Source organism: Chelonia mydas, chromosome 7 (assembly GCF_015237465.2).
Source record: "Chelonia mydas isolate rCheMyd1 chromosome 7, rCheMyd1.pri.v2, whole genome shotgun sequence".
Lineage (NCBI taxonomy): Eukaryota > Metazoa > Chordata > Testudines > Cheloniidae > Chelonia > Chelonia mydas.
In genome coordinates, this window is record NC_057853.1 from 80,033,255 (window position 1) to 80,046,427 (window position 13,173).

Consider the following 13,173-nt stretch of genomic DNA (forward strand, 5'->3'; position numbering starts at 1 on the left):
ATTTAAATGTCTGTCTGGTGATGTTCTCCTCCTAATACAGCACGGCAAGAAAATCCTCCAGATATTAATGATTAACCTGTTGAATTGGAGATAGTTCACTTCCCAATGATTTCATAAATATCTGCTTCAATTACCTTTGGTAAATGAAATAACCAAACAATCATTCATTTTCTGATATAGCTGTAAAACTCATCTGAAAAGTTTTCAAAATAAATCACTTGTTTAAAAATATATAGTGTGTACCTTCTAAAAATGAAACCTACATCTATCTCTAAGTTGTGAAGAATATGTATTAAGGTTATAACAACCAACAAGAATGCACTTTTATGTAGAAAACCATGATGAAATCGAGTCTTCCTGAGGAGTGATTTAAATCATGATTTAAATCAATTTAAATCCTGGTGATTTGTGATCTTGAAGAGTTGCTTCTAACACAATTAACTCTCCTTTAAATAAAACTAAAAGTCAGACCAAAATCTTAATTGTAGTCTCTTTTAATCAAGCATGACAACTTTGTTTATGTTTACCTACAAGGGGCAATATAGTATAATTCCAGAAACATGCATTTCTATTGTCTGCAATATTTACAAATCATATAAAGATATTTTATTGTTATTCAAGGTTTTTTTAATAAAATAAATTCAAATACATCTCATTCTTTGCCAATAACACTGGTAAATATCAAAGAAATATATATTTTAATAAAATGAAAAAAATTCCAACCACGAAAGTTACTCTTGATGTATAAACTCAAATTCTAGGTTGTGGCCTTGTTGTCAAAAATAAGTGATATTGATTATGAAATCACTATTTTAGTTAATATATCCATTACCAGGACATCACTCAAAATATTTACAAATCAATAAATAAACTTGCATTACTTAACAGTAAATGACTGAAAGAATAGTTATTCTAGTTTTACAGTTTCTTCAGCTAAGAAGAAGTTCTTTAAATTGAAATTGTACCAGTGTAAATCATGTATGAGCAGATCTGTTAAGTCATTTCCTAGCTCAAGAAGAGCAGCAACTGTAGCAGAAAAAAAAAAATCAGAGTAATAGTATACTGTACACTATACTGCACAGCCAGAATAGCACATACACCCATTGTATATATTCATACTATTACTGTCCACTGTTGTAAACAAACTCCAGTACAGCCTTTATTTTCCCCTTCCCCAAAAAGTATGCACATGGTCCAGGTAGGTAAATGCTGCAGCATACACAGTCTTGTCTCTACTTTCTCCTCCGTCACAACACAAAGACAAATATGTTTTTCGGGGCTAATGTGACAAGGTGTAGAGTGCCCTCAACTTCCAAAAAATTGACTTGAAGGCATTCAACACCTTACAAAATGGTATGCAATATCTTGCAGGATTGGGCCCAGAGACCTCTGTTTTACATTTGTTATTGTAATGTAGGAATTTTCATTTATCAGATCCTATTTTAAGTTAATAGCATACTTAGTAATAGCATTGTTTTTAAAAGATAACAAGCAAAGTTACTGACTTCCAAATCATAAGATTCTGTTTTTAAATTAATCTCATTATTAGTATTTATTGAAACAGTTGAAGAGTTTCATATTTCTTGAAATGTTTATCCATCAGAAGATACTGAACATTACTTTATTTAATTGTACACAAACAATTCATATGCAATAAAATAGAGCAACCCTTAAATTGTGGGCTACCAAGTTCTACTTTTACAAAATCTCACAAGCAAGTGAAAATTAGGTTCATTTTATTCAAGTTAATTTAATCTTATTTATTTAGTAAAGAAAATTAGATGTTTAACTTCTGGGTTAACAAGCAATACAATGATAAATAATATTAAAGTTCTGGAATGACATCATAAAGCTAAACAGCAAACAGTTCGAAACCCGTATCAAAATCTGGTTCCTTTCATTGTAACTGTGATGGTTGTAAATTATATAATTTATTTGTATTAACCAAATGGAGCCTACAGGTACAAGTGCAAAGAGTTGTTTATAGCTAGTTAATGTCCATGTTAGGCAATTTCCTGTTCTGACTCCAAAGGGTTCTATTACTCCATGCTTTTTTTTTTTTTTTGGCAAATAAAATTAAGTATTAAAATTCCAATAGTTCACAGTGACAGATTAAATTTCCCATTTCAAGTAATTTACTCACAAACATAACATGAAGACTGATAACTGTAGTTTTTCAGTGAAGTTTAAGGAAAAAAATTTAGTTGAGGTGCAACAACTGTCTCATAAACTCATATGTGGTAAAAGCCACAGCCTGGGAAGGTATACAACGAATATAATTCAGAGATAAACCGCGGTATAATCCTCTTCGTATTCCATGGTGTCTATATACATACTTCAGTGTCTGCACCATTGTACTGAAAAGATAAAAAGAATCAAAGCCCTTATGCAATACATAGATTTATTTAATATTGAAAATCATTTTCTTAAATACAAGGCATTTCATGTTACTTTTTGATTTTATGGGATAGCTAATGAAAGTCATGTGACCACTCGAGCTATCTGAGCTCCTCAAAGGTTTCTCTGTTATTCTCCCAGTGCCACTCTGAGGTATGTACGTGTTAACCTATTTTACAAATGAGGAACTTTAAGGCAGAGAAAAATTAAAGGCTTGTCTACACGGGTGCATCTCAAAGCGCACTACAAAACTTTGTGCATGCTAACAAGGTCCACATGGCCAGTTAATGCATGGCAAGCGAGTGTGTTGCATATTTTCGCCTAGCTTCCTGCATGCTAACTCTCCATGCAAACAAGCCCTAACTGATGTCACACAGGAAATCTGTAGCAGAGACTTGATTAGAACGCAGATCTCAGCCTCAGTCCAGTGCCTTAGTGTGTGTTTGTGGTGTGCTTGCTGCTTGACTGAAATATACCCTGTGGTCTGTTTGTTTGGGGGCCTATATGCTGAGCCTAGCAGCCTGCTAAGCAAGGCTGAGAGCTTCTTAACAAGGCTTTTATCCCTAAGCGCTTTAGCATCCATCGACCATTAACCAGGGGCCAGGGCTACTCAGAAAGACAAGGGCTTTAAAAAACTTGCTCCTAAGCGACTAGAGGAGCTAGTGAACAGGAGTGGCTAAAAGGGGAGTTTTGCGAGGGAGTTTAGAGTGGGAATATGAGGGGGGGCTAGATACATTTAACATTCCTTAAACTTAAAGCCAAAAATACCCCCTGATAAAAACAAAACATCAACAAAGGAACAAGCTGCAAGAGTAAAAAGAGAATGCAGGCAGAAGTCCAGCAACAGAGTCGGGGCTATCCAGTTTATTGCACCCAATGCAGCATGTATGATTACCTGCCCTATAGGCAGGTGGCATATGTATGCATTCGATGCAAGGAGCTCTTGGCCCTCAGAGACCGTGTACGGGCTTTGGAGACCAGTGGCTGAACTGGAAGAGCTAAGGGAGACACAGAGGTACATAGATGAGACTTTCCGGGACAGAGTAGAACAGTCCCACCCTCGGTCTGACAGCCTCTGTGCTGTTGAGGAGGATGAAAGTCTCAGGGAAGAGAACATCCAACTGAAGCAAAAGGAAACAATCCCATAGCTGGGACCCCCCTTCCAGATGATGTCGTTGTACCCTCTCACAGTGAGGCAACCTCTCCGGGGGTTGGGGGGGGGCGGGGCAATGACTCCAGTTATGGGGAAAAGATAGGTAATAATTATGGGGTATTCAATCATTAAAAACACAGATAGCTCGGTTTGCGATGACCAGGAGAACCTACTAGAATTCTTTGGGGGTCAATAAAAATGTGGACAAGGGGAATCCAGTGGATCTGGTGTACTTGTATTTCCAGAAAGCCTTTGACAAGGTCCCTCACCAAAGGCTCTTAAGCAAAGTAAACTGTTATAAAATAAGAGGGAAGGTCCTCTCATGGATTGGTAACTGGTTAAAAGGGTAGGAATAAATGGTCAGTTTTCAGAATGGAGAGAGGTAAATAGTGGCGTCCCCCAGGGATCTGTACTGGGACCAGACCTATTCAACATATTCATAAATAATCTGGAAAAAGGGGTAAAAAGTGAGGTGGCAAAATTTGCAGACTATACAAAACTACTCAAGATAGTTAAGTCCCAAGCAGACTGCAAAGAGCTACAAAAGGATCTCTCAGAACTGGGTGACTAGGCAACAAACTGGCAGATGAAATTCAATGTTGATAAATGCGAAGTAATGCACATCGGAAAACAGAATCCCAACTATACATATAAAATGATGGGGTCTAAAGTAGCTGTTACCACCCAAGAAAGAAATCTTAGAGTCACTGTGGATAATTCTCTGAAAACATCCACTCAATGTGCAGTTGCAGTCCAAATAGCGAACAGAATATTGGGAATCATTAAGAAAGGGATAGATAAGACAGAAAACATCACATTGCTTCTATATAAATCGACGGTATGCCCACATCTTGAATACTGTGTGCAAATCTAGTGGCCCCATCTCAAAAAAAGATATACTGGAATTGGAAAAGGTTCAGAAAAGGGCAACAAAAATGATTAGGAGTATGGAACGGCTTCCATGAGGAGAGATTAATAGGACTGGGACTTTTCAGCTTGGAAAAGAGATGACTAAGAGGGGATATGATAGAGGTCTATAAAATCATGACTGGTGTGAAGAAAGTAAATAAGGAAGTGTTATGTACTTCTTCTCATAACACACAAACTAGGGGTCACCAAATGAAATGAATAGGCAGCAGGTTTAAAACGAACAAAAGGAAGTATTTTTTCCATACAACCTACAGTCAACCTGTGGAACTCCTTGCCAGTGGATGCTGTGAAGGCCAAGACTATAAAAGGGTTCAAAAAAGAACTAGATAAGTTCATGGATCATAGGTCCATCAATGGTTATTAGCCCGGATGGGTAGCAATGGTGTCCCTAGCCTCTGTTTGCCAGAAGCTGGGAATGGGCGACAAGGAATGGATCACTTGATGATTACCTGTTCTGTTCATTCCTTCTGGGGCACCTGGCATTGGCCACTGTCAGAAGACAGGATACTGATCTAGATGGACCTTTTGTCTGACCTAGTATGGCCGTTCTTATGCTAACCATAAGACTACCCCCTTCTCTTTAAGGCTCAAGTTTTGGAACGCATTCTGTATTTCAGACTCTGCACTAAGATGAATTTCCAAACATTATCTCTGAAAAGAGTACTAGCTGCACAATTTTTATAAATAGCATGTTTTAACTGATAAATGAAGTAGTATATGCATTAGGTCTGCAGATAACAGTTTTTCCTCTTTCTGAACTTACAGAAGAGAAGAAACTAGTAACCATCAACAAATAGATGCTAAAATATAGGGACCAAAAAAAGTAAATATTGTCAGAGATCTGAAAGATGGCTCAGCATTCACGGGCTACCAAATAAATTATTCCCTGAACACATCTCCCATAATCCTCCAAACTTGAGGACTTTTACTTTCTCTATTTCCCCATGCTCAAATACCAACATTATGACCATTGTCCATCCATCCTTGGAGCTAGAGATATGGATTCCTCCAAAATACCAACTTAATAGGGATACTGAGTGGAAGACCTAGTGTCTTTATAATGGTTAGTTCCTGCAAGCCCAAGAAGCAAGAGATCACCAAAACCAGTAATCAGACCTATATTATATATTTATACATACATATACATACATACATATATATATATATAAACAAACTGTAATGAGCTAAAAAGATTGATGTTTATATAACTGAATAGAAAAATAATGGATTTCAACTTCCATTTGCCCCATGCAAATTAATATCAGTTCTTGGTAAAAGTGTGAATTTAATCGGATTTGGACAATGTTTTATTCTGGAGTTTTCACTTAGTGTTACCAAAGTGCACTATGCAAGAGCCTGAGATATTTGATCTTAGACTGTCTACAAGGCAACATAAGCCTAGGGTTCGTGGAACTCAAGTTAGCTGACCTGTGTCAGAGAACCCTGGACTTGAGCATCTTCACTGCATTTTAACCCTAGGTTAAGAACTTTCTGACCAATGCTCAAACCTAGGGTTCTGGCGTCCATACTGCAAGTGCACAGACTTGAGTCAAAGTAAACATATCCCAAAATGCCAAGTGCCCCTCTCCCCTCAATGTCAACACTCTAACCCTAAAACATAGTGCACTGTGGGAAATCTTTACTGCTTCCCATTTCCTGACTGTGGAGGTGCTATTGATGCGACTCAGGAGCCCATAAGGGGCACACAAATACATAAACTGCATAATTAGCTCCTTTGGTGGCTGTTTCAGTAGAAAGAATGCAGTTTGAGACAGCTTTATACTAAACTACGATCCAATCTGAAAACTGTGCTCTCCACCTTTAGGCTGATTCACACTGGCAGGAAAAGGTTCTGAGAATAACTAGAACATCAGTCTCTAGTGTTGTCAAACTACTGAAATAAAACTTTGCAATTCTTAATTTTTAGAATAGAATGGTCAATGAAGAGTATTTTTGTTTGCTTTTCTCTGTTTGTTTTGATGTTTGACATAAAATGTAGGTTTCAGAGGAAAAAAAACACACACACTCACCCCAGCCTGGGGGCTGCTGGCTGCAGAACAGTGAAGTGCATCCCCAGGCCTTGGGGTGCAATCTGCAGCAGCACCCCTGGGGGATCCCTTATCATTTTATAGGGCCAAATACTGAAGTCCTGGTTTCAGTCCTTGCCCAGATACAAGTCTTATTTCCTTCAACAGGAATACCCACATGAATAAGACAAGCAGGATTTGATCCTATGTAGTATCTTTATGGGGTTGGAACCATCTCTGATAACTCACTCTCCTAGGCCAAAGAAAATCTTGCATTTCTCTAAATAGTATTCTTTACTTTACTTTTTGCTGTTCAACAGTCTTACTTCTTATAACTTGGCCAAAGTGTTTGGGGACAGGGAGAGGGCTGGTTCAAATGTATTAAATAAAAATTTAGCATGGATATAAAAGCTGGTGGTGGTGTTGTTTTTTCTTTAATACAGTATCAAAGCCTCAATGACTCAACTGGGAATGGAAAAGTTCATAGAATCATAGAATAACAGAGTTAGAAGGGACCTCAGGAGGTCATCTAGTCCAACCCCCTGCCCAGAGCAGGACCAATCCCAACTAAATCATCCCAGCCAGGGCTTTGTCAAGCCTGACCTTAAAAACTTCTAAGGAAGGGGATTCCACCACCTCCCTAGGTAACGCATTCCAGTGTTTCACCACCCTCCTAGTGAAAAAGTTTTTCCTAATATCCAACCTAAATCTCCCCCACTGCAACTTGAGACCATTACTCCTTGTCCTGTCATCTGCTATCACTGAGAATAGTCTAGATCCATCCTCTTTGGATCCACCTTTCAGGTAGTTAAAAGTAGCTATCAAATCCCCCCTCATTCTTCTCTTCTGTAGACTAAACAATCCCAGTTCCCTCAGCCTTTCCTCATAAGTCATGTGTTCCAGTCCCCTAATCATTTTTGTTGCCCTTCGCTGGACTCTCTCCAATTTCTCCACATCCTTCTTGTAGTGTGGGGCCCAAAACTGGACACAGTACTCCAGATGAGGCCTCACCAATGCCAAATAGAGGGGAACAATCACGTCCCTCGATCTGCTGGCAATGCCCCTACTTATACACCCCAAAATGCCATTGGCCTTCTTGGCAACAAGGGCATACTGTTGACTCATATCCAGCTTCTCGTCCACTGTCACCCCAGGTCCTTCTCTGCAGAACTGCTGCCTAGCCATTCGGTCCCTAGTCTGTAGCTGTGCATGGGATTCTTCCATCCTAAGTGCAGGACTCTGCACTTGTCCTTGTTGAACCTCATCAGATTTCTTTTGGCCCAATCCTCCAATTTGTCTAGGTCCCTCTGTATCCTATCCCTACCCTCCAGCGTATCTACCACTGCTCCCCGTTTAGTGTCATCCGCAAACTTGCTGAGGATGCAATCCACACCATCCTCCAGATCATTAATGAAGATATTGAACAAAACCGGCCCCAGGACCGACCCTTGGGGCACTCCGCTAGATACCGGCTGCCAACTAGACATGGAGCCATTGATCACTATCCGTTGAGCCCGACAATCTAGCTAACTTTCTACCCACCTTGTAGTACATCCATCCAGCCCATACTTCTTTAACTTGCCGACAAGAATACTGTGGGAGACCATGTCAAAAGCTTTGCTAAAGTCGAGGAATAACACGTCCACTGCTTTCCCTTCATCCACAGAACCAGTTATCTCATCATAGAAGGCAATTAGATTAGTCAGGCATGACTTTCCCTTGGTGAAGCCATGTTGACTGCTCCTGATCACTTTCCTCTCGTCTAAGTGCTTCAGAATTGATTCCTTGAGGACATGCTCCATGATTTTTCCGGGGACTGAGGTGAGGCTGACTGGCCTGTAGTTCCCAGGATCCTCCTTCTTCCCTTTTTTAAAGATGGGCACTACATTAGCCTTTTCCCAGTCTTCTGGGACTTCCCCCGATCGCCATGAGTTTTCAAAGATAATGGCCAGTTATATAACTGAATTACTCGCCCCACTTCCTAGTCCTCCTCCTTTTTGCTTCACAAGTGCCAAAATCCCAGCTCTGTGGGGACTATGGCAACTATATTTTAAACCTGAAAATTAATCCATCTCAGAGCAGAATTAGCTGCCAATGAAGCATCAGAATGCCAACCGGATGTTGCTACACACCTGGCACAATGCCATCATGTTTTTAATTCCTTTTTCTCATTTCAGATGTGTTCCTTTTTCCCTTCAGTCAAGGGCAATATGTCCTGAGGATCCCTTATCACTGTCCCTCATGCACCTGGAGAGGCAGGGATAAGGGATCCTTGGGAGGCTGCCGTGAAGTTTTGGGGCTGACTCCCACTGGCTACCTTTACAGAGCACGTTGCCCATGTGCCATTGAACATGTAACAGCAGGGAGAGCGGGGGAGCCCAAGAGCAAGGGCCAGAGTGTGGAGCAGGGACCAAGTGGCTGCCTTGAAGGGAGGCAGAGAGGCAAAGCTCTTGGCTTAGCATGGCTGGGGGAGAAACAACCCTCAACATGCTGGTGGCCCGTAGCCACCTCCTGCCTGGTGGCTTTGCTCCCTGCTCCAGGAAAGCTCTGCACAGCAGCGAGGAAGAGCCGGAGCCATGGCAGCAAGAGCAGCAGGAACAGAAAGCATACTCCCAGGTAGTAATGGTGCTTCCGGCCACTGTGCTGACTACATGCAGCGCTGTGCTCTCTAGGATGCATCCGGAGGACTTCTGGGATTTGAGTCAAGTCAGGGCCTCATGCACACATGAAAGCAATAGGGTCTAGGTCATGTTTAACTTGGTTAAACAAGGTTAGCACATTTGCAATGTGAATGCAAGGGGGTTTTGGCTTGAGCCCAGGCTCAGCCCCAGGCCTAAACTGCTGTGTAGATATACCCTCAGTGTCTATAACTGTATTGTCAATCAGTACTGTGGTTACAAGAAAGTGATAGTAAACAAGAAAAAAATAATCATTCACATTGGGGCCAGATCCTGCACCATTCAAGACAACAGAAGTTGGTGACACAACCGTCCCCTGCACTCCCGCTTGAGGACCTCTTGAGGTCCCTTCTAGTCCTACGATTCTATGTCTATGTCTACACTACCGCGGTAAGTTGACCTATGCTACGCATCTCCAGCTACGTGAATAATGTAGCTGGAGTCGACGTACCTTAGCTCGAGTTACCGCAGGGGTCAACGGGAGAAAAATCTCCCGTCAACTGACCTTACTCTTCTCGTAGGGGGCAGAGTACAGGGGTCGACTGGAGAGCGATCTGCAGTCGATTTAGCGGGTCTTTAGTAGACCCGCTAAATCAACCACCAGTGGATCGATCTCAGAGCATCAATCCAGGCTGTAGTGTAGACCTGCCCCAAGATTCAACAGAAGCAGCATTGGGCCCTTGGAGCTTATTTATGCCAAGTGAAGCTGTAGTAAATTGAAGCCTAACACAAAAGAACTTCAACAATAAAGATCTCATATTCGCAGAATTCATTTCTGTGATTTTTAAAAGTGATCACAATAAAGAAAAAAACAGTTTCCCTCTCAGTTAAGAGCACAGAAACCTATTACCCTCTCCACTAGTGGAAAATATGAAGGAATCTATAGCACAGTAAATCATGTATCAGTTTTAAACAAAGAGGTTTACTTATACATTTAGGAATTCACTTACTACAGTTGAAAAGGATGGTATAATAAAATGCTTACAGGCACTTGTCAGCATCTGGAAGAGCTGATCCTAACTGCATTCGCCTACGAGTTACATCAAGTGGATATCTAAAGAAGAGAGTTGTTTGTTTGTTTGTTAAAAAAGAAAGCATTTTAACTACTTGAACGGCAAAAATATGAATACAGTGTTTGTGTGTATATATATACACACATGAATATAAATAAAGAAAGTTCCCTATGAAACCTCCAGGTACCTTTTACAGTGAGTCAAGGATCAAACTCAGTGCCCAACACAGCTGAAAGTTCTCCAAAAATCGAGATTTCCGCCATCACAATTAAAAACAGTGAATCAGAATCTTAATATATTCCATTAGGCAGAAGTAAAGAAGATACATGAAGATCAGACAGAGCATAAACCAGTTTGTGTAAAACAGAATTTAGGGAGGAGACAACGGCATTAAAAATAAAACTCACCTTTAAAAGATCAACAGAAATGCATGTGTGACATTTGTAATTAACTAGTTTAGAAAAAAATAAATGCCAAAAAAATAAATCCAATCAATTCACCTGTTTCTGAGCCATGGAGAAAATCTGACAAAGGCAGACAGTAGAGAAGGAGGGAGAAATAAAAATAAACTATGCCACATATAGTAACTTAAATATATATTTGTAGCTATGATTTTGTTTTAAAATGAACTGGTGTAAAACAACTCCAACTCTAGGTAAGATTCTAATTTACCTTAGTGGAAATTTGTCAGAATAAAGACAGCAGGATTTGGTCTGATACATATACTTTTAAAGATCTTCAAAATTAAAACACATTCAGAAAGTGAAGCACCATGAAGTCAGTGCATTCTAGTTTCTGACCTATCAGGGAAAAAAAGCTTAACTCTGAAATATTACATTTAAGAAAAATTCTTAATCCAAGATATCATATAATTTCTTCAATAAGTGCAGCTAAAAACCCCAAAACAAACAAACCCAGATCCCACCAAAACTTACGATATTGTCTGTGCTATTGCTCCAGCCAAGCCACCACACAGCAAGCTTACATGTGTTTTCAAAACTAAGACTTCAGGATTATCTAAGGAAGGCCTTCCAAGCAGGCTAGGTGCTTGGGCAAGTCCAATGCTCTTTAAGGTACTAAAGGTAAAAAATGAAAAACCTGAAAGAGAAAAATGTAATTTTATGTAGACTTTAGGAAACCACAAGTTTCTTACTGATACACAGAGTCTTTGTAACATAAGAGAGTAATCACACACTGAATTATTTAATTCCTGATTCTTTACGAGGTTTTTATTAAATATTGTGAAAGAGAGAAAAGTTACATACATTACATAAATCAATACAAATATTACATATTTATCCAATGTGACAGGGTCGGGCCAGATGGCTACAGGAGAGTAACAGAAGGCAGATATATTAGCCCCAGGCTCAGCAGGTCCCTTTTCCGTGGGTAAGGTAACAGGGAAGGTTCCAGAACAATCAGGAACCTTCTGGAGACAATTAAGACAGGCTGATTAGAACACCTGCAGCCAATCAAGAAGCTGCTAGAATCAATTAAGGCAGGCTAATCAGGGCACCTGGGTTTTAAAAAGGAGCTCACTTCAGTTTGTGGTGTGCGTGTAAGGAGCCGGGAGCAAGAGGCGCTAGGAGCTGAGAGTGAGAACGCAGACTGCTGGAGGACTGAGGTGTACAAGCATTATAAGACACCAGGAGAAAGGTCCTATGGTGAGGATAAAGAAGGTGTTGGGAGGAGGCCATGGAGAAGTAGCCCAGGGAGTTGTAGCTGTCGCACAGCTGTTCCAGGAGGCACTCTAGACAGCTGCATTCCACAGGGCCCTGGGCTGGAACCCGGAGTAGAGGGCGGGCCCGGTTTCCCCCCAAATCCTCCCAACTCCTGGTCAGACACAGGAGGAGTCGACCTGCACTGTGAATTCAGAAAAACGGCCAAGCTGAAGGCTGCCGTGAAGCTCCAAGGCGAGCAAATCCGCCAATAAGTGCAAGACCCACCAAGGTAGAGCAGGAACTTTATCACACCAATAGCAATCTTAAGTGTGGTCTAGGAGTCAGCTTGTTGTAATTTGCCAAGTGTTGAGAAGACACCTTGGAAAAAAGTGTGCCTTAGGCATTAATTTTAAGAATTGGTTTTTGTACTACACATGCAATGGAAGTGTACATACAATAATACTTTGCGCATCTATCTTGTAACTTCTAACCAAGGATCTTAAAACACTTTGAAAAAAGTGATTTTTAATTTAACATGTTATAGTTACAAGTAACACCTAATATTAGTATAACTGAAAGAAATTAGAAAAAAATCTCGTTATCTTTTCAGTTTATTTACTTCTTTCGAGAGCATTTTCCATAGTCAGTTTCATTGTTTCCCCTTTATAGTCAGTCTATTTCCCTTAGTTTGTGTGGGCCTTTCACACAGCAACTACAGCCAGATTGGCCAGGTTTAGGAACAGGTCCTGCACCTTTTTCCATCGGAGAAGTTTTAGGGGTGGGGAGCGAGAGGAGAACTCAGTCACTGGCCCCTCACATCTCAGAAAGGTCACTTAGGGATTTTCACCAGTGGTATAAGTTACAGCAGCTATTCTAACTTGCACTGATCAACATCAAAAGCTGATCTACCAACAGATCAGGAAGCTACAAATGACTCCCTGCAGTTTGCCCTTTCCATTCTGTCCAAGCAGAAATTTAGCCCTTCAGTTTAACAGAAGCGAATACAAATTTTGCAAATACAACTGTGAGACACATATACAATGCTGGCAACAAAATTTTTAACTTACCTGCATAAGGAGCCATTCCTACAACTGTTGGCATCAGTCCTCTGTAAAATCCAATGTAACCTCCTTCCTTTTGAAGGAAAAATAAAAATACAAACAATTCATGGCAAACAGAAGTAGAAATAGTTAGATTATTATGGAACTGATTGTACTGACAAGTCATTTGTATGACAGTGCTAGCCACGCAATGAGGTATTAATATTAACCTCATCTTCCTCTTCCTCAGATGCTGAGAGGAGGGACTATAAAT

General features: G+C 40.4%; 1 protein-coding gene across 10 annotated transcripts in view; it reads right to left on the reverse strand.

The window, feature by feature from the left end:
• Positions 1-478: 478 nt before the first annotated feature.
• The window catches only part of SLC25A16 (solute carrier family 25 member 16), a 33,602-nt gene continuing 20,907 nt past the window's right edge, over positions 479-13,173 (reverse strand). For all 10 annotated transcript variants that reach the window (XM_043551634.1, XM_043551636.1, XM_043551635.1 and 7 more), the window contains 4 exons: positions 12,927-12,993; positions 11,134-11,296; positions 10,171-10,239; positions 479-2,357 (listed from right to left, as the gene is read on the reverse strand). In XM_043551634.1, coding sequence (XP_043407569.1) covers positions 2,201-2,357; positions 10,171-10,239; positions 11,134-11,296; positions 12,927-12,993 — 456 coding nt within the window. In that variant the 3' untranslated portion in view covers positions 479-2,200. The remainder of the gene's footprint in view (positions 2,358-10,170; positions 10,240-11,133; positions 11,297-12,926; positions 12,994-13,173) is intronic.